Source organism: Anopheles coustani, chromosome 2 (genome assembly GCF_943734705.1).
Source record: "Anopheles coustani chromosome 2, idAnoCousDA_361_x.2, whole genome shotgun sequence".
Taxonomy (NCBI): Eukaryota; Metazoa; Arthropoda; class Insecta; order Diptera; family Culicidae; genus Anopheles; species Anopheles coustani.
In genome coordinates, this window is record NC_071289.1 from 76366470 (window position 1) to 76389500 (window position 23031).

A 23031-nucleotide genomic window follows, 5' to 3' on the forward strand; every position below is an offset into this window, starting at 1 on the left:
ATCAGATCGTATTCCATTACCGGAATCACTAGAAGCCAAGTGTCTACAAAGGCCCGTTTTACGAAGCTCAAGAAACCCACAAAACTCGAATCACTCCCCGAAGTGATCAACATCAGGCATGAATATAGATCGGTATTTGGACTATGCATATGATCACAGCCGGATCAAGCCATCCGGTTGAGGTTTACATCTCATTTCATGCTTCATTCTCCGAAGTTCTTTGTTGGCGCTTTTTTTCTCCCTCGTGGTCTATCCTTCTTGAATAAAGGGTGGCTTCGTGACGTTTTACAAACGAGCACCGCAAAACGCATCCGGTAGTGTGGCCAAAGACATCCGCCCCAAAACAGCATCGTGTTGGTCACATCAAATATACCTTGTCTTGTTCTTCCACACCCTTTCGTCTGCCCCTAGAACCCTGTTGGCCACGAGATCGGTCTTGTAATGATCGATTGAGTGGTAAAATAATGATCGACTGCTACAGTTTCCCTCCCTTACGCTTTCAACCGGTCCTGACGTCACTTGACGGAACGGTACCTCGCATGATACACCACCGTCCACTCCCAATTGTCCACTCAACACCCCCTGCCGGCCAACATTTTGCAACCCCTCAAGCTTAACGCCGGACACTATTACGATTAGTACACGATCAATCTCGCACTCGCTCGCTGGCTCTGTTGCTCGTATTGTGCGTCGATCGCCAAGCGTCTCTTTTCCTCCACATCCCCGCAGTCGGCGACGGGTCTAAAGAATCTCATGAGACGTCACCGCTGCCTGGCCGCTCGGGCGTAAGGAGCGAACGATTCAGAAGGCACACACGAAACAGAAACGGCGCGAACCGCCAGTTGAGAGTGAAAGGGAAACGGAATGAAGCAAGCCGTACCGTCATGGCGGTGATGCTGGAGGCCACGAGGCGGCCCCCGGACGAGAGGGAGATGAGGAACAACGAAATCCACCCGAGACGCTACCGGCTTCGCTCCAAACACGGCCAGTACGCGGCCACGGGTGGAGTTGACTATAAAAGCGGTCAGCACAAATCGGTCAGATATCATTCGCAGTTCAGAACTCGTCCTAGTGCAAAGCAAAGCAAACGCTTGTTTTAAAAAACCCTCAAACCTACTACAATGGCTTTCATCAAAGTGAGTTTCCCATCCGATCGGCGAACCGGCTCAGGATCGTTCCGGAGAACGGTTCTCGAGGAAGAAAAGTGTTAAAGCTAGTGCAGTGTTCTAATCCAATCTTCATCATCTGACTCTTTCGCAGTCGTTTGTGTGCCTGGCCGTCCTCGGAGTCGCCGCCGCTGGCCTGGTCCCGCTCGCCCATGAGTACTCCCACGATGGAGACTACTACGTAAGTAACCAAAACGAAAAGTGCTCTCAATTGTGTTTTCCTACTCAAGAATGGTATTTTGTGGCAGTACATTCTGATCTTTTTGGTTTGCCAAGGAATGATTCACATGAACGGATAAAATTTGTAGTTTAACTATTTCGTTGAGGTTCGTCACTTTAAGTATTTTGTTTTAATTTCATGCGATCCAATAACTTTTGGATGAAAATACATGTCTGTTGTGCGATTTTGGCAAGTCTTAAGCATAATTGTAATTTAATACATTCAATTTACATAAACGAATTTCTGCAAAATTAATTTGCTTGATGAAATTTGTAAACTCTGTTATGTACAACAATTCGGGTTCGTCTCCTTTACCTTAAAAAAAAAATCATGGTTCTTATTGCAATATTCTTAGATCCCTTCTCAGACAATATTCTTAGATCCCTTCTCGAACTAAAAACTTTGTGTAATGAATTTTGAATGCTTTTGAGACAATCAAGCAGCGTTTTAATATTTCTCAACCCCTAATGTTGATGATCGTGAACGTAACTGTAACTGCAATATTGCGTTACAAACGCGTTACGCCTGCCCTTGATAGCGTTTTTCAACTGATCAGAGTCAATTTCCTTTATATTTTATGGATGTGCTCTATCGAAGGTGACTGACAATGCTTTCGATCATCCAACGAATCACTCCCGTTCACGACCGGAGATTGAAGAGTGTGTGCTTTAAACCATTTCGGCTTGATTGGATTGTAATATCGTGATTTAATTAGTGGTATCGTCGGCGTTACGCTTCGATCGCTTCGAATTTGATGGCCTTTTTTTATTGCTTGTTGAAGCGATGTTTCTTGAAACGATTCACGCCTGGCGGATGGGATCGTTAAAAAGGCGAATGAAAAATCGGCTACCGAAAAGCGAAGCCGTTCTCATCTCGAATGCAAGATAAGGAAAATGTGATAACGAGTGAATCCATTCAGTGGACGCACCCTCTCGGCCCGGAACGGTAGCAAGCGATTGTCTTGCCTTCCGAATGTAGGCTGGGCCCACCCACCCTTGGGTGAAGGTCACCGGATTCGTGTTCACGCACGCTATTAACCGCCCGCTTCCTGTTCTGGTTTCCTCCCTCCCTAGGCTCACCCCAAATACTCCTACAACTATGGTGTCCACGATAGTTTGACCGGAGATGTCAAGTCGCAGGTCGAGAGCCGCGACGGAGATGTCGTGAAGGGCCAGTACTCCCTCGTCGAGCCGGACGGTTCCGTGCGCACCGTCGACTACACCGCCGATGATGTGAACGGATTCAACGCCGTCGTCAGCAAGTCGGCCCCGTCCGTCCACGCCAAGACCGTCGTCGCCCATGCCGCCCCGGCCGTCGTTGCCCACCACGCCGCCGCCCCGGCCGTCTACGCCACCCATGCCGCCCCGGCCGTCTACGCTAGCCACGCCGCCCCGGCCGTCTACGCCAGCCACGCCGCCCCGGCCGTCTATGCCAGCCACGCCGCCCCGGTCCTGAAGACCGTCGTGTCCGCCCCGGCCCAGGCTGTGTACGCCGCGCACCACGCCGCCCCGGTCTACGCCTCGCACGCCTACGCCCCGGCCCACGGAACCGTCGAGTACCACGGCAAGGCCGCCGCCCCGCTGGCCTACTACCACTAAGCCACGCATCCTATCCCAATGCATCCCGCCCTCTTCCGCATCCAAACTCCGCTAGCTGCCCCTCGGAACCTGCCCAAAACCTCACTGCCAAACGTGTGCGGATATTTATTTCATCCCCTTCAGCTCTTTCTTGCCTCCCTTACGAGTTCTTTGGCGCCGTCGGTGGCGACGATGAGCAGCAGCTTCATTCTCCCCATCCACCCACAACGGCCAACGCTATCCCATAGAGGGAAGAGTTCTCGGAGCACCTGGGTAACGCTCTCCGGTGCAACCAGTTGCTTGTATATATGTAAGGACGCATCACGGGCGGCACGCGAACGACGGACGGACGGTTTTGTGAACTGCTACTCGGGACGATCGATGGCGCTCGGTTCGCTGTGCTCCACTGTTCTCGACGATTTTCAACGTTATAGCCGCTTTGCTTTGCACCCGCGTTCCGTTCCCCCCTTTCCGGTTGCGTTTGGGGCTTGATTTCATAATCGCAATACTCAGTATGTACACCGAGCAAAAACAAACGAAAAAAAAACTCACGGCGGACGAGCTGGGCGTGCTTCCGGTTCTCTTCTCTTCTCGGCTCTTCTCACGACTTGCCTACTGCCCCCGCGCAGCATGGCGACCCGGGGAGGAAGCCAACTTTGTACAGAAACCTGATGAATACCGATGATGATATTAATTTAATGCGAAGAATAAAACTCAAATGTGCGAAAAAATACTCACATTGTTTTGATTCATTTCAATTTGATTAGCAAATTCGAACTATCGCTTTTTTGATGATTTTTATATTTATGAAAAATAGTTTTAATTACAACGTTCGATAGCTAATACTTGTAGTCAATTTGAAAAATTTGATAAATGTAGAGATTCAATTAGAAAAATAAATTGTGAAAAGATTTGATAACAGCCAAACAAAAACGCTCTGGACTAAATACCGAAGGAAGATGTTGTTGATCAGTTGAAGATAATTTACAATGTTTTGTGAATTGCAATTGCATACCAAAAACAGACTAAAATAGCGATGAGATTCTCATCTGCAGTAGTTTGAGTTAAACTTTAAAACTTGAGAAAAACGAAAGTACAGCATATTTCAGTACTGAAACAATTATTTATGATAATCGAAATGTATTCACAATCAGATCACGTCCGTCATGCGGAATGTAGTAGCTGCCATGTAGGTTGCCTACATCTAGGCGCAATGTTTTTCTTTGAATGAAATTGAAATCGTACAAAATTGGAATGTATTGAAGCCCAATATTTTCGACTTGGAATAATTTATTCGAGATTTTGAAGATACCAACCAATATACGCATTAATTATTAATCTACAAAGCCACTGTCATTCAAGATATACATTTTAAAATAATATTCGTGTTAAATTACTCCTTAAAGTGTTTGCAAAACCTTTTGTTGCATCGTCCAGAACAAATTAACAACTAAGCCGCAACTCACCGTACAATGGCTGTTGAAACATGGTTGTTGAAAGCCGTTACTATCCCATCACTTTCGTTTCGCTTGATCGAACAGTCCGACAAACGAGCGGACGTTTGACGATTTGACAACTCTGGTTGGCGGCACTGATGGGTTGCACATTCCAGTTGCATTCCATTTACTAACCACTTCTGCAGCAAATTTGCTAATTCGTCTCACTGTCTTGTGGCGTTAACAACTACATTTGATGTCGGAAGACATAGACAAGGTCGTGTGCTAAAAAGACTTGGGATGGTACATGGAACATTTTTGGCTCGTTATTATTTCCTACTTCGTTCCATGAAGTTTGCTTCTGACTATTCTGTTACAATACTTATTTTGTGGTGAGAAAAATTGTCACAATCTTTGCTCCAATCGCATGATGCACGGCATCGTTGCAAATAATGCAAATCAGGCTAATCACCTGTCGAGAGGAACGTTTTGCGCAAGTTGAAAGCACGTTAGCCGCCGCTTATCTCGCCACTAGTATCGCTGCATTTATACTTTCGGTTCTCATTACTAAACAAACGGTTGCGGATTTGCAAAAAGGTGGCAGCTTTTTGTTTCACCGCGTTCCGACCTAGGAACGTTCACCGGGTTCGAGTGTACATTATGTAGCATTTTCTCAAGAGTTGACAACGATCTGATCTTCAGCTGGTTTTGTGCTGCATCTGTTAACTGGGAGGTTGTTGATTGTAATCGGAGCCTCGCCAAAAACCATTTTATGCAAGTGAAGCTTCTGTGAACGAGCCTCTCTCCATAACGGGTGGCATCTCGCTTTCGAGGTGAAAACTTAACAAAATCCACTCGACTTCGGCCACTCGGCGGGGAGCAACTTAAACACGTGTATTATTAACCCAACCGGCTTTGCTTCGCTTTCCTAATTGATCGTTCTCATTTGCCGAAATGGCCGCAAAGTGCGACTTTATTATCGTGCTCGAGCTTCGTCAAGCGACTATTATGAGCGGGCCCTCTTCGGAAGAAACGACTTTTGCATATGGCACCCAAAGCCAACCAGAAATAAAAACCGCAAATTGTTGCACCTCACCACAGCTAGATATGCAAAATTTCCCGCTTCGGGAAGATTTATGTTTGTTGTCGCTAGAAAAAACAAAATCACACACAACCACAACTGCCATCTTTCGTCAGCCGTCAGGCGAATCTTCGTCGGCCGGGAAGACACCGTCGGGGCGGCGTCTAGCTGGCTGATTAAATAATAACTGGACCCAACAACAAAAGTCATCCGAGCCGGACGGCGTCCACGGGTGAGTTTTCAGCTTTTCCCTCGCTTGTACGGGTGCCCCGGAATGAGGTTGATGGATCTATTACGATCGAGAAGCCATTCAACGAAGCAGGTGGAAAATGGGTGAAAACCGTGATGTTGCAAAGCACCCACCGATACCGGGAACAAATCGAACAAAACGAGCAGCAATCGAACGAACGCAGATTGTAACGGGGTGGCCCTCCGACGATAAATAGATTACGGGCCCCGCGCGCGACCAGCTGGCGATGGTGGCTTGTGTATGTGGCTTATGTCACTCGCAGACCGACGGCCGGTCATCCACTTATGGCCACTCATCATCTTCGTTTGCATCTCGGGTTTGGATGGTGGAGATCTGTATTTTTTTTCTCCGGCCTTTAGGGCAGTGGGTGACCATGTTTTCAGGGCATGTGAGAGGAGTTGGTTTTAGTATCGATGGTGGTAAGGCAATTAAAGACGAGGGTGCAATTTTCCGTAAGGTTCGATAATATGTACCTAATTTAGCGGAATTAATCTCCTATTAATCTCACTCATAATACGTGATTATTAGAAGGTTTTGAAACAGCATTAAATCAGATCATAAAACGATGAGGCTTTGGTAAAGCAGTGTAAGTAATTTATTTTGAATGAACAAGATATATAAAAATATGTACCTTGATCTTCTTTACAAAAGCACAGCATCTTCATTCAATGTGCAAAAGAAAAAAAACCCTTCATCGGGAAAACTCTTAATTGGCATTGAAAACCTTCAAAACCAACCGAAGAATAAGCCGCACATACAGACACAAGGTGAACGGGCATCGTTTTGCGCTCCGCTGCGTAGCTCATAATTATCATGGTTGCAAACCGAAACCGAAAACCCACCGGTAAGGTTTGTCAACGCATGGAACTGAAGCTCACCCGGGACGTGGTTTCAAGATTTTTCCTACTCCTCAGCTTGCTTCTTTTTTTTTGCTAATGCATTCTGCTTCGTTGGATTAACAATTGAAGGGCATTAATTGAATTGTCGATACATCTCTCATGGGCACACTTTTGTGTGTGCAGTGCGGAGCGCTAGAGTTTACGCAATTCTAACATCGACGCCAGCGACTAAAATAGTGGCTATTAGTTCAATTATGAATGAGAACGTGAGAGAAAAATCACGCGCGTTTGAGGAATGTCAAGTGGATTAAATGTTACAATTTTTTTTTTATTGAGTCGTGATCGTTGAAAGTTTGTCCGTTTTAATGTACGTCTTCCTGTTTGATACAAATTTCCAAAAGGTTTGTCCCAATAATTTTTTTTAAAACTCAAATACGAGGTAAAAAATATCCCTTCATTCATTTAAAGCATTCGGTTTTATCACCTACACATTAATCGCAACTGTTAATCATAACTTTATACATAAGTCCGCGTTGAAAGATGTTACCCTTCTTCCCAGTATGATGCATTACGCAAACCAAACGGACAACTATTTGGTGATGCGCTGACACCATTAGAGTTTTAATGTTTCACCACATGTCATCCTTCCTTGTTCGCGGCGGTGAAATCTCCCTCAAAAATGCATCCCACCAAATGGGTGCATGCAGATGGACTCGTACCGCTTCCAAACGGGGGCAACCTACCACTTTTATCTACCGTTGCAATTACTCGGGCGCCACTAATGTGCTGTAATAAAAGTAACGCGTGTGCGCGCTCCCGCGACACTCCATGAACCAGCGCGTTGGGAGTGTTGCAAAAATCCATTCGTCCGTCACATCATGTCCAGCAAGTTCCCAAAGGGTAACAGCACTTCAGTCTCCGAAGCATCACCTCTTCCGTCCCGAAGACACGTGTTCATGAACTTTGCGACTTGTTTGCTCCAAATTTGACTCGAATTGAAACGCCGTGCAAGAGGAATATGAAACTAGCAGCTGGAAAAAACACCTTGACGTAGCGAATGAACATTCCTACGTGTGGCCACGAGTGGAGTGTCGCGTGGTGAAGTAGATCTTCACGGTAGCTGGCCCAGCTTAGGCACGGAGCCGTCATCCCGCGGATCGTGTCTTGAAGAATGTTACGTTTTTCTACCCAAGAGCAAATGTTACTGGAGCAATAATCGGCCGAAAGCGAATACGATGACATTGGAAGGAATTAGCTTCTCTTCGCGCGTGTTGTTGTTCGATCGCACATACCTTTTGTAGCTTGTATTCAATTAAGTCTTTCTTACAGAGAAGCTGAGTTGGACGCAGTAGGCTTTGGACGCAAAGAAAACATCAGTACCAAGAAAGGTTGGGTCAAAGCTATTTTCTGCTCTGCCATTATTGTGATAGTTGGTTTGAATAGTGTTTACAAACATACTTGCAGTATGTGGGAGATCTTCGCATAAATAGGTAATTGAGATTTCTAGATCACAGTCTAAATGTACTGGTGATAGAAACTGCTCTTATGTGTGAAGTCATCGGATACCGAACTACTCAATTGCTTGATCAGTTGATGAAACAAACCAAATTTGCAGTTTTACCCCATTACTCGTAAAAGGTAAACAAAATTCCAACCAACTGTCAAAAATATTCCCGTTTTCTGGATCGTTACAGCGTATGCTGCGACCTCTTTTTTCATTGATCTTGATTAGTATGGTTTGGTATGTTTGATTTGATTGTAATTTTATAGAGCTGACTATGAATTAATCATCGGACCTTTACAATTTTTTATCAAATGGACGTCTTTCTCTAGGAATTTGGGTAAAAACAAACTTGCTGTTTTAATACGATACGATGCCTTCGAACTCCAGAACCACTTGGTGTTAGAAAATTGAATATTCGAAGTCATAAAACATGCCATTGGCCTTTGTCTGCTTTTAAAACTTCAACTTGGCTGAAAGATGAAGGAAAAACGACCAAGTTTAGTGATCGTTAGCGGCTTAATCACGTGTCGAAGCAAATAATCAAGCTTCAGCATCCAATGCGGTGTTGACCGTTTTCGTGCCAGACGGAAGGTTGAACCATTTTCCGACCGACCTCCGGGTCCGGCGCGTTAGCAGGACGACACAGTCCGCGCGTCGATGCTCTTGAAATTAAGTGGTCCTTTTTTACGATCGCCACCGCCACGCCGCCTTCCGACCCGGACCGAGAGCAATGTTTGTCGTACGTGCAAGCTGCATGCAGCCGCCGTTGCATAATGCGCGGCACTGAAAAACGCCCCTCCCTCCCCCTCCTCCTACCCCGTCACACTCAGGGTGTCGTAAAAAGTCCCCCCTTATTACCCGGGAGAGACACCGTGCCGTTGTGGGTGGAATTGGAGGGCCTTTTAATTGGTACCATGCGGCGTCCAATTTGAACCACCAATTTCCTGCACCTCCGACCGATTGAGCAACGCGCTGCTGCGCCGGTGACCCCGTGCCGACAAGTGACTCCTAAATCGGTGCATCTTGGCCCTTCGGCGACCTGGGAATGCTTCGGTTTAAATCGGGCTGGAACCGATGGGAGTACTTCGTCAACACTTCGCCGCCCCGGAGAGCGAATTTTGGAGCAGCTGGAGACGACAAAGGCTACCCTTTTGAACAGGCACGAGAAGAAAGAAACATCAAACCACGAGACACTCTTGGGCCGAGTTTGTCAATGGCGCGGAAATTATGAGCAATGTCGGGCCCCGAGGTGGGATGGAAAACTGCATCTCTGCCGCAATCCCATTCTGATAACAATGGTGTGTCTTTGTTTGGCCCATCGCGAAGGAGCAATGGATGAAATCATGATCCGAGGCATTACTCGGCCACGGGTGAAATTAGCCACATTTGAGGCTGCCACCGGTCGGTGGCATTTCGAAAACGTGCATCGGTGCCAGGCATGCTATAAACATGATTGTTTTGGCCTTGCCGCTGGCGGTTTCGTTGCAGATCGAACTAAGCAACATCATAAAGCAAGATAGCTAGTTTAGAGCAAGAGATGTTATTTGAATAAGAGGCATAAAGTCGTAACAAATTCTGACGCCATTTTAATTTAAAATTTTGATTTTCCTTCATGATGATACTTTGAGTGAAAAATACAATCTTGACGAATTTATACCAAACGGTCAAGGATTGAAGCGAAAGAAAAAGCAAAATTTGCACTGATTCTATCAGATCGAAACCGTCCAATTGCGAAATACGCCAACCTAGCTCAAGTCACCTAATGATCTTGTACCTTGTCTACGAAATAGAAAATCAATTCGCGCCTCGCGATCTGCAACAAATTGCTCGCATTACCCTTAGCAAATAACCTTTAACCGTTTCCATCCGCTTTTGGTTGGCGGGACGACGAATGCAGGAGTTCGTCCCTGGTCGGATCCGGAATACCAGGGGAACATTGTTAGTGGTGTGTCGGTCTTGTATGCCTTTTTTTCGGTGGCGCGTTAAAACGGTTTGTCTCGCGAGCTGCAACTACAAAAAGCCTTCCATGAAGCATGCATTCCTACCCGGCACCACTCCTCGCAGCCGATTGTAGAGCGTTTCCGGCCAGAAGAAAATGGCGGTTCGAAGGCACTCGCGACTCACAGAACCTTGGGAGGAGCTGAAGGGGAGGGGGAGAAAAATCTTCTAAAGCTTACAGCTGTCGTTGTGTGCACGCGATAATTGTAGGCATCCGCCCCAACCGAGGGAGGGGTGGTTTTATATCGCTCGAAACTCTCCCATCGGACCGGGGTGTCTTTGCCTTTGTACCACGCCACGGAGCCGGGCCTTCTGTGGAAACTCGTCCGAAAAAAAACATGTTCTGCCCGCACCTTTTTACCCGCTGCGACCCCAGAATCGGGCCTTGAAAACTCCCCGCCCGAAACGCCCAACGTGCAGCTCCTGAGAGTGTTAATTAGCATGCAACCTAGCCACGATTGCAATCCGAAGCGGTGCGCCAAAGAAACAATCCGTAAACCCACGAAACGACGCGATGGGGCGAGTGAACGGGGCGGAAAATGTGCCCGTGGAGGACCATTTTGTTTACTCACCGTCACCCATTGTCTGGCCGTCCGTTTTCCCGGCTCGGCCAGCGTCTTTGGGCGAATTTTTCGCACCAAGCCCAGCACTCGGAGGCTGAGAAAGGTTTGTCTTTTGATGGGGTGTTGTTGTTTTTTGTTGTCTTCCCCCTGCACGGTGTCGGCCATCGGAGTACCTTGACGGGATAGGTACGGACATGCAAGCAATTCTTCTTTGGTTTCTTCAAACGGTGGAGGGAGTTTTCTCCCTTTTTGAATCTCTCTTTGCATGAACCGAAGGGTTAAACCTTCAATTAAAAAAGCGTTAAAAAATGGCAACACTTCGGGTTTGAACTACTTTATTTTGCTAGACCAATTGCTCGACAAAGCAAATTAGCAAAGTCCTTGAAACTCGATGTGGGGCTTCTAAGGTTCGAGTAAATCGGTTCCAGTAGCCGTCCCTGGATGACATTATCAACGCCCACAACAAAACCAATCGGTGGCGTGTTATTATATCATCCCTTGTTGGGTTGCTCGGAATGGTAGCAATAATAATAATGGGGCCCAGCTGTCGGACGGTAGCCCAAATTCCCGCCACAACGAAGGTGTTGGCCGGTACACACCTCTGTGTTTCGCTTGGGATTCAATTTTCATCAACCGCTAATTTGGGAGCGATTGTTTGATTGTTTCAAAACAATCCACCAACGCCTGCTTTGGTGGTTTTGTTTGTTTCTCGGAGGGACCCATTTTTCCCCCTTTTAATGCCGCATTTTAGAGGGAACCATGGTTCGATCGTGTGGAATCCAGATCAGACAGATTAAAGGCATGCTAACCGGATTGCCGGCGTGGCCTTGTGGTCCCTTACCGCTTCATATTTAGTCGCACCCGAGGTTCACCGGACGGCTAGGCAAATGTCGGCGAGAGGTCGTGTTTGATTCGGTCGAGATGGACAGAAGTTCTCATCCGATCCGGTTGGGAATGTCGACCGGTTGCGGCATCGGCGCGTCCGGTGACGGTCTTGAACTTACAATGTAAATCATCACCCACCGAACCCATCAGTGCAGGGAGATCAAACTCGACTCGGTCCGAGTCCGCGATGTAAAAACGCCAGAAGTAAGAGATCCGTCACGACTCCGCTGATGGTGGCCACAATTCGCCGGCAATTAATCAACCCAGAGCACTGAGCATCTAACGGGCGAATTTCGACAACGCTTGGCCGAAAAAGTAACCGACGGGTCGATCGAGCGACCTCCTTGCGGTGACCTAATGCATCTCCCGGGTGACGGTGTCCGAATGGGACACCGCGTTATGGGACTGACGCGACCTCCACCGGTGTTGAACCCGTCTGCACGTCGACAGTGCCACCGTGAGATTGCAGTCCTCCGCCCACTCAATCTGGTTGCTTGATTAAACAGTGGTCGGCCTGGAAAAAGAGTAGCGTTAAGAGCAAAGAACAAACGTGTAACTTATTATAGAGATTAGCTCAACTGCGTCTTGGGGTTGTTGAAGAATGAGAGATAAAATTATTGAACAAGCATGGTGAAATCATTTCTGAATCATGATTATTATTTTCTTTAACTATCTCAAAACTGGTCCGTTAAATATATTTTAATTGTGAAATGTTTCTTTACTTTCTTCAAGAACGATGTTTTAACAAATACATATTCCAGAAAATATGAGGAATTCATAATTCCGAGCAAAGAGAAACTATAAAACTTCAACCAGTTGTTAATAAAGGATTACCGGATAGCAACTCAAAATAACACAGTTTTTCAAAAAGTAAAGTGTAGAAAAAGTAAAATAAATTTATAAAAATATTTCACGCAGTTCAAAACACTTTGAAAATTGAACCATTGTTGAAAGATTTCAAGAAACTGCCAGAGAAGAGAAATGTCGAACTCAGTCAATTCAGCTCGACACAGATGTATTTAGCATAATTGCTGCCAAACGATCGTACGGTTCATGAAAAATGCAATTCCCTAACTCTAATTTACACAATTTACATTTAGATGATTAATTTAGCGAAACTCTTGGCTATGAACACCGTTGCAAATTTCTCGCCGCCACTCGTTTGATTAGGAAATCAAAGCGTAATAGCTGAATGACGATTATATTCCCTGAAATTAAAGCTAATTACTAACCGCATCCAAATTCTTGCTGCGGTCCATTGGCATAAGGGGAAAAAAAACAACACACTGATGTGTCAACCATCGACCATCGATGACAAACACCGATCCGACCATAACCTCCAACTCGGAACCGACCGACCGAAAGGCCGTCCGAGCCGCTGGGAATAAGCTTCCCCGCGCAAGAAAGCACTCCTCTCGCGTCGAGCGCGACTGAAATCCCGCGCAATTCCATCGGCCGGGGCACAATGGCTATCGAGGCTAGCGGTGGAGGTGGTGATGGTGGACTGTGACGCTGGCTCACGCTAACGAAAAGCCGTGAAAGAGAGGGGGTTTTGAAGCCCATCGCCGTCGTGGTCGGCCACCGCTGTGGTCGCCGTTGCAGTGCACGGCAAAACTATATAAAACCAAAATTACCAGCCAACAACCGTACAGTGTCTCGTCAAGCAACGCGCAGGATAGGTCAGGAATAGCCGTCGCTCGAGTAGCATCGCATCGATCCCGAAGAACAACCGATCCGGAAAAGCAAAGTGTTTCAGTTCAGTTCGTTCGTTTAGTGAAAAGTTAACACGAAAGCCAACACAAACTACGTTTTGCAAAATGGTTTCCCGCACCTGCGCTACTCTGCTGCTGGCGTTGGCCATGTTCGGAAGCTGCGCCCTGGCACGCCCGGGTTACGCCGTCGATTACTATGTGAGAATCGTTCTACGCACTCCAACGCGTCACGTTAAGACAAACAACACCGATTAGAACTTCTTACTTTTGCTCCTCCGTCGCAACTTCTGAAAAATCGCTCCACTCCATGGGACGCCCCCGGGGATGGAAAGGTGCAAGTGTCGAAATGTGGAAGATATGTGACGGTTTGGTGTGAAAAAACAAGGAGATTTTGTTGTAACAAGTTGGTTGTTTGTACAAGATGACATAAAAGTTATGAATCATGAAGCACGTCGAGATACGTGCTTTGAAAGTAATAATTTTGTGTTAGAAAAATGAAGACTGATCAACATGATCACATGAAAAGAGTTAGGTTATTCAAAATATTCTGCATTAATTGTTTCAAACTTGTTTCTCTAACGTTCCTTTTGAGGACTTAATTTGCTAGCAAACGACCATAAGTTTTAAAAGATAAAACTTAGAAAAATTGCTGAGTCATGATACGAATTTGTAAAAAGCTGTAAAATAACACAACTACAAAAATGTTTATAAGAATTTCATAGTTCGATCAACGTTTGATGAATGAATCAAGTTGTAACTTATTCCTTACTATAACTTAAAGGATCTTTTCTTGTATCGAAAAGAATTATCTAGTTTTGACATTTAAACCGACTATTTTCGAATGATGCACTCAAGAATTGTTTGAATAATCCGTATCCATCCGCGTCTGCTCCACTTTTCAGGACCATCCCAAGTACGCTTTCAACTACGGTGTGGCCGATCACAGCACCGGTGACGTGAAGTCGCAACACGAAACTCGTGACGGAGACGTCGTCAAAGGTAAGTGCGGCCATAAGTCACCCTCGATGCAATTGCAAAATGGCAGAACTAGATCTCAGCGCCGTATAGTACATCTGCCTGCGGATCTCTGGCAGCATGTTGTGGATTCACAACACACTTTCATGCTCTTTTGTAGTATCGGTGTGGCCATGGTGACATGGAACAAGCTCGCCGGGTGTCTCTGAAAACAAGACGGAGTTCAGCAGAACGCCTTTAACCCTGGAAAAATAGTTGCAACGGTTGATGAAAAACACCATTGTCATTGTGTTCCAGTTCCATATTTCACACATTCCGTCACATTATTTAGCCGCCGATCTGCTTCGCATAATGTGGCTGCAGTTTTTCGCACGATTGCACCATTTTCTGCCCACCTTGGTTGGCGTAGGTTGCAAAGCATAAGCGCAAACAGCACCTTAACAGGTTCAAGCAAACAGTCTGCCCCCTAAATCAACAAACCAACAGCGATTGGTACCACCTCAGCATCATACTTTCGGGCAGGGCGTCAACACAGCCACACAATACAAAGTACGGGGTGTGGTGAATCTCTTTATTCATTCACCCATTCGCACGTCCATTCATCCGATTGAGGCACCCGATTAGCACCTTATTTTTCCTGAAGCCGTTCGAAAATACCTCCCTCGAAGTACTGCCAGGTTCGATCCTCAAACACTTCAACAGAGGCAACTCTCAAAAACCAATGGCGACCGTTTGGCTCCGGTTCAGCGTCAATCGAAGGTGATTTACTCCGCTGCAACGCGAGAACTGCAGCGAAAATTAACTCATCTTCGCTCGGCGCTGCACTGACCGGTTCACACATTTAAGCCGCTAATGAACCATAATTTCACCCAAAGCGGGTGGGAAGAGCAAGAGAAAATTGTGCAAAGCCGCGAAACAACCGACATGCCTCATTGCATAACCATTATTTGATCGGCGGTTGGTTGGGAGGCGTGAAAACGGCTCGGGCCGAAGGAGAAGAACGGGTGGGAAACACAATACTGAAAATTAATTTGCAAACTCTCCACATCTCATCTCCGGGGGCATCTTTTGCTCATCGCTTGGGGCACGTGCCCGAGGGGAGAGGGAGCGTTGGGAGGCCCAAATTATTTGCCGCCCCTTTTCGTTGCCGATGTTTCGCTGATGATTGGCGCAGCATAAACGCGGCGTGCGTATGCTAAATTAGCCGCCTCATTGTGGTGGCCTCCTAGCGAGCTGCTATGGACTATCTTATCGAAAAAAACGAAGCTAACGAATTTATCCTCCCGATTCATCACGTACACGATCAAGCAGGGGGTATTTGTTTGATAGTATCATGATTTTTTCACGCACCACGGGACGTAACATTGTCGAGTATTGTTTTCATGGCGAGCACTAGTGTTGTGCTTAATGAATCTTTTGCCGAGATTCATTCATATGAATCTTTTACCTAAGATTCATTCCGATGGATTCATGAATCATAGCCTTTCATAGGTGTGGGCAAGGCAGGTTAGTATCAGTTAGTGTTTCTTTAGGATTCATGAATCTCTCGACGATAGATTTATGAATCCCTTAAAACGCAGCGATTCATGAATCTGAATCAAATTTTCACAACTCTAGTGAGCACAGAAAGAAATTGTTTTTCGGTTTACATCTTTTTCCGTTGATTTATCATCGACATTGTTATAAACAATTGGTTAAAGATTGAAGATTGTTATTCATATTGATGAAACATGATATAATTTAGAAAAGCGATAACAATGTTTAACAATAGTCAAGTTTAAAGGAGGTTTAAACATGAAGATATTTTTGAAAAGGAAATCAAAAACTCGGTAACGAATCGCAGAGAGCAGTGGTGCAATGCGTATGATCGAAGAAAACTAATTTGTTGTTGAATCTTTTAATTGCAATGCACTTTTCTTTCCACCCCTCCCCTTCACAGGCCAGTACTCTCTGGTCGAGCCGGACGGTTCCGTGCGCACCGTCGACTACACCGCCGATCCGATCAACGGATTCAACGCGGTAGTGTCGAAGACGGCCCCGCTCGTCCACCACCACGCCCCCGTCGTCAAGCACGTCGTCCCGGCGGTGAAGGCCGTCCATCATGTGCAACCTGCCCCGGTCCTGCAGAAGGTCGTCTACGCTCACGAGCCCGTCGGTAAGTAAATACGGTGGTGGCGCTGAACTTCACCAACTCGCGCGAGCACTTCGGAAAAACCTACGGAAAACACTTATGCCGAGCATAATGGGTGCAGAGGCACGGTACACACTTATGTTCGATGGTCATGTTCCATTCCGAAAAAGGCATTGCGCTTGCATGACATTCACTGTTGGACGATCGAAAGATCATCGGATCACTTTTATTTGGAGCATCCTACAAACGCGGCTCCTCCGAGACAAAACTAGGCCAACTAAGGCTTGACGATATGTAACAAGCGGTTATTCAGTTGTGAACTTGATCATATTTTAGCTTCCATTGTTATGTTTAAAGAGTGATGACGCACGAAGTCCTTTATTTGATAACTTGAAAATCCACGTTCGCTTCACTTTACGTAAGCGGAACATCTCCCATCACCTTCGAACACTTTGGGACCGGTTCGGAAGTCTTTATTGAACCTTCCGACGAGGCAGTTAAAACTTTTCACAAACCGATCTCATTTGATAATTGTGTGCCTCTGTTTTTTTTCTGTTGTTGCCAAAACTCTCCCAAATAAAACCCCTCTGATACTTTCGGCGTCTTGGCGGTAATCTTCCACGAAAAACGAGATGCTTTCCCGCGCGAGGTGTGAGTTGTTTTTTCCCACCTCTTCCCACCCCTTTCCGCCGGGGTTTTGCGATACTGTCGGCCAGTTATACTGGTTTCATGTTTAACGGGGCAATTATGTGTCAACCTGTGGGATTGTGCCAACGAATGGATTTTTGGAGGATTCGGGGGGAATGATATAATTCCGTTTCATGCCCGATCGGTGCCCGGCACGAATCCTTTCACTTTTACGGATTTGCTTCCGGACTTCCTAGTGGTGCTGTTTAATGATTTTCACCTCAGGATATTTTACCTCTCGGGGAAAGAAAGTAGAGGAGTAGGTTGCGAAACAAATCATATTTTAAACTAAAATCGTTTCGAGTTACACCATTTGCATTCGATTGTTTTAAAGGCCGACTAAAACAGTTCTCCAATTCCCAGATCGAGTTTTGGTAAATTAAAATAATGATGTTGATACTCTCACTCTTCTCTAGACTACACCCAAGGGTAGTTTTTACTTCAATGAGAAATATACCACTTTTACTATTCCTTATTAAATCAATCTGCAGGATCCATATAAACCAATTAGTCAGTATTAACGCTCATCACTAAGCCCTCCTCAGAAGGCTTTCTCGGTCGTTTGGTTCTATCGTAAATCTTTCGAACGACCGAATTGGCCTTTCATCAAGCGCATCCGCTGCTGGGCCGAAATGAGGCCAATCGCTCAAGCCCTGCAGGAGCCTCTATAATTTGAATATTTTCGTACGTACCCCGTTCGCACCCTGAAGTGTAAACGACACGCAACGAACGTTGTTAGTGGAGGCTCCGGTCGAAAATAGATTTGCAATAATCAGGTCAATGCCAAAGAGACCGTGTGAAGAGACGCCACACCGATGTCTAAGTCACGTGCATGCCAGTCGGGGCGACAAACGCACCGCACTTCTAAACCTTTTTAGTTCCCATCCGCTTGTTGGGGGGGGAGGAAAAACCGCCACACATTTTTTCACCACCGTTCTTGAGATGCGAATCTTCGCCGCGACGGAAACAATGCAACATTGTGCCAGTGGCACGGCCGAAGGTCTATATTCTTTAACAGCTCGTTCTACTGTCACTACCACACAGTCCACACTGGCTCGTTCGGGGCCTTTTCTTAATTTGCATGTAACCGGCATGTAAACAGGCCGGACGGTTCTGTTTAAAGGTTAATTACACACCTACCCACCGCCGGACGAACATAATGAGCTCAAGAATGTGTGTATGTTTCTTTAAGTTGTCTCCCACCATTGCTCGACCGTTGCGCGGAAATCATTTGCCCTTTGTACACCTTTTTCCGAAACATTCCATCATAATGCACTCCTCGGTGGCTCGATGCGACGAAGCACTCTCTGTCCTTTTCTATGCTTTTCCGCACGTCCAGTGTCGTGATCGCCGCAAGGGTCACTTCACCGCTTGTCGATGTAAATGAGATCGATCGCACGATCGTTCTGCAGCATTCAATTTTAGAACGGCTGACGTGACGAGGTTGCCTTTGCCCCGTACTGGTCTGCTTTGGAATCGATTACGGAAAATAATTAATATGCCATTTGACGGAAATTGAGCCATGTACTGAGCGCTTAACGATCAAAAGACTTCAACGGAGATGCTATCGAAACTTAAGCGACGAACCCTCGTTCCATCGCTTTCTCAGGGAATCTACGCGATTTTAATCGCATAAAGAGCAATCATAATCGCTGATTTTTTCTTGTCGACACAAACAATTCAGTTATGTTATTTTGCATAACAAAATAATTACTAGCAGAAGCGAACAGCACGTCGCCATCAATCGTGGTCCACTCGGGCGCGAAGATTGAATGCATCCCCACTGACATTTTGTTTGCCTTTGTGACAAACGAGTTTGTTTTACGGGTTTCGTGTCTTTGCATTTGCATCACCGTAATCGGCTTTTGAATGGCGCCCGTCCACAGGTCGATGGTGGAACATCGGGAAAAATTGAGCAGGTTGTCGGACAGTCGGTCCCGCGATTGCGTCCTCTTCTGCCGGAGGAAAATGGTTCGTGACATCACGATCCTAGCGGCAGCGTCGGTTGCCGGCGGTCGTGTTCGTTCAATTTGGATCACGAGCGAGAAGTTTCACTTGATGGCCACGATCTATTGCGATGTAGCTGCATCGGTTTGTGAAACATAGCGATCTGATCGATTCGTCAAATGTCAAAACGCATCAGTGAAGCATAATTTCACGTATGAGTAGGATAGCGGCTAGTTACAGACCGGATCCATTTAATCAAAAGGGCAGAGGAGCAAATTGTCCTGACCTTTGGCCGATTGGTGACTTTGCTCTTTTTTCTTCTACTTGTTCGTTGTCATTTATCATTTCCAGATGAACTTATTTCGATTAATTTTTCTTCCCATTTTCAGTACACGTTGCCAAGACTGGCCACTACACGGAGCATGCCCCGGCCGTGCACTACGGTGACTACCACGACGGATACTATGGCCACTACGATGACAGCCACTACTACTAACTGAAGCCGGCGGAACCATCGCCAGTAAAGCCTCGTTAGCTCGTAAGGCTGGATGTGACGGTGCTCTCGTTGCGTCCGGGACAGTCCCAGGAAGAGGATCGCCCTCGGTGGCTACTCAGCGACGCTCCAAAACCATATCATACACCTCTCGTTAACGCGTTCACACCAGTATTGCGTAATAGCATTAGTTTGTATGAAGTTAGATGCGTAAGATGAACGGAGCGAGCAAGAAGAAAGACAATTACTGTTGCATGTAAATAATAAGAATGACACTGATTATGATGTTGTTACCTGTCTCCTTAAATCCCTTGTACAGTTATTGATTTCCATGCCGAACTCTCCAATGTTGATGTTTCCTTCACTCGAGAAATATGTTTTCGTTTATTTTATTTTCTTTCTGGACCAAGGCTTAGTAATAGTTCTTTCACAACTTTCTTTCACTAGGTTTGCTCACAGATTTTGATTTCATTGCATTGTTTTGATTTGGTTTTAGACAGTGTGCTGCAATTGAAGAAAATTTAACTGTGATTGTAAATATAATAATTGCTACAATGTATCTTTCGCCTTAAGCATCACTTTTCAACCTCAACAATGAATACTCATAGCACACCGAAGAATCGTTCACAAGATAAAAGATAATTATGCAGTGACTTAACCATATAATTGCCCTAATCAGCCCTACCCGGCTTATAAAACAAGCACACGATGGGCATCCATCGAAGATAACGCACAAGGCTATTGTTTGATCATGCCATTCCGAACCTACTTAGAAAATTTAATTGCGGTTACTGCAAACTACATTAAACATTAGATGTTCATTGCTGCTTTTTGTTCACTACTTATAATTTTGTATAAAAATAATTAAAAACTAAACATCATTAACAGAACATACTCAACAATTCATTTCAGAATACACGTTTTCTCCAAACCTCTAATGAGGCATGCATCATGATTATAATTCGATGTCTTTTGGTCTGATTCTGGAGATCAATCTGATCACGATACAGAAACGTTATGTTTGAAAATTCTCATCTGATAATGATTTATTATTACGAATGTAGAAGAATGATTAGGAAATTGAAGTTAAACATTGAATAAATATCAGTGCACAGAATGATATAACGTAATCTTCAGGATTTGACAGTACTCTAGCAAGTTTAAGTGTACCACTTACATATACTAACTTCATGTTTATTTGCGATTAGTTACTATCCTTTTGAATTATTCGAACATTCACGAACTTTGTGTCGCCGATATCGATTGTTCTACAGTGTGTTTAATCATTACTTCTACTTCGGATTTGCTCGTCCAGTTGTTAAACGTCAATGGCGTTAATAAACTTTAGAAAAACTTTACAAATTGACAGTTTTTGTATTACACTGTTATCTTATATCCATTCAATCCATTCCTCAATTTCTGAAACTGTTATCGAAACCGTTGGAATAACAATCATATCAAAAGAAAAAGAACTAAAAATTGCTAATGTGAAACCATGATTACTTTATGTTCAACCAGTGTCACAAAAATTTATCAAACTTTTTATTCTTCGTTGGCTCAAATGTTTGCTGATGTATGATTCTTTTTATTTTTGGGTCCATAATTCATGCAATGAAGTTTGCTATTTTGAAACTGTTATACTAACTATGTATGTTAGTAACAATCACCAGAAAACGCCTAAATGTATACTATGTAGTACACCTAGGAAAAGAAGCTTTTTAAGCTTTGGATGCAACCAGCAATTGCAGATCATTCCAAGTCAAAACGCTGGACCATGAAACTAGATGTTTAAGAACGATCGTACTGTACATTAATATCTCTATCAACATGCTTTAGACAGACGGTTCGATCTCATGTACACCAATGGTGAAGAGCACATTGCAATCAAGCAGCGAATATTATGACCCATTCCAGAAATTGCTTCACGTAGATCGCTACAGACCACATGTGTGTCTCATTTTAATATTGACATCTGATGACATTAACTGCTGTAACACCTGCAATATTTAAACCACCCATATGCTTGTTGGCTGTAAAATGTAGAAAATACTGTGCGAAAAGACATTTTAGGAATTCCAACCCAAAGTGCCTTTAATTGCCGACGTTCTTCAGCGGTGGAATTGACGATTACTTCAGTTACTTCAGTTTGAAAATGGTGGACAATTTTGCAACGACAACGTAGCCCGCTGCAGAGTTCCGCAACGAAACCTTCTTCTCACAAATCGATACTTCTGATCGCCTCCAAGCTGTAAAAGACCCAAACCAATTTGTTGATACTATGACCAATTGCACTGACCGATGCGGGTCACAGAATGGCAGAGTGCCATACGCGTCCGTCTGCGTGTGAACGTTTCTTTTCGCGTACGCAGCAGCAGCAGCAGCAGCAAGAAAACACCGGACAACCCGAAGGGTGGCTCGCGATTTTAGCTAATCACCCTCGGAGCTAAATACCGTTTTATTTTTGCTTAATATACGCTCGGCGGGAGGTGGGATGTGGGAGCGGCAAGAAATCTCCCGCAAAAGGCCTCCCGTCCCTTTGGGCAGTTCCGTTTCGGACAAACGATCAGCTGGCCAGCTGACCTCCCTTCCCCGAGCCCCCGTGGCGTCGATTTGACATGATTCATGGTTCTCGACCGACTATTACTGTTATTACGTTTGCGAAGCATAAATATGAACCATACGTACGCACAGAGCAGGCGCACGCGATCATAAACGGAGGTCAGGTATGTCACCGGGTTAGTTACATCGTGTAAAATGAAAAAAGATAACCCTACACAGTCACAGTTCATCAGACACACACTCACGTTCGTGAAGTAAGATTGATGCAATTCGTCAAACGAGTAAGTGCTGGTGAATCGATGGGTTCGATGGGAAAAACACGCCCAACGTCAGCGAGATCGGTCCCGAATTGGATGTAAGACGAGACGAGAGAATCTTTGCGTTTGTATCCGTTCGAACACCGAACCCTTGATTGATTGTGCTTGCCAATCGATCGATCGATCAAGTCGGTAGTGTATGCGGAAAATTCGCGTGGCGCCACTACCAGCATGATGAGGACTTCTTCGGAAACATGTTCCCGGTTGCGTCCGCCTCGCGTTGCCTAATGCAATTTTCTCCATCACGACCAGTGGATGCATTTCACAAGAACGCCGTTGTCGACCGGCTTGAGGTTCACGCACCCGATGACATTCTCACACGCTTCTAGCGATTTTAAAAGCCGCATCAACGTGATCGCTCGTGGAAATCCGTCCGCAACGGTCTCTTCCACGCGTTGAGTCACGGAGTGGAATTGGTGGAATGCACGGTGTTTTAAAAGGTGTCCGACGTGTTGAAATGTTTATTTGAAACTAATTGTAACGGCTTTCGGGGGGGAAAAACAACGACGCCGCGCATCGATGGCAGCGGGGGGGAAAGCTTTTTTGGCAACCGGCGCGAGCATCACATTTTTCCCATGACGCCCGATTGGAAATGAGCCGCCGGGTGAACGGCTGGCCAGGTGGCCGCTAAGGTCACCGTTGCATCGCCGGTTCGAACTCATTGCGCGCGGGCTGGGTCCGGTGCGAAATT

General features: G+C 45.5%; 1 protein-coding gene across 1 annotated transcript; it reads left to right on the plus strand.

Annotated features, from left to right (window-relative positions):
* Positions 1-1121: 1121 nt before the first annotated feature.
* LOC131265045 (cuticle protein 19.8-like) lies at positions 1122-19467 on the plus strand. The gene is made up of 7 exons (XM_058267306.1): positions 1122-1136; positions 1261-1347; positions 2460-2969; positions 13313-13429; positions 14134-14230; positions 16146-16361; positions 19361-19467. The coding sequence occupies exons 1-7, from the start codon at positions 1122-1124 to the stop codon at positions 19465-19467; spliced, it is 1149 nt and encodes a 382-aa protein (XP_058123289.1).
* Positions 19468-23031: the final 3564 nt, after the last annotated feature.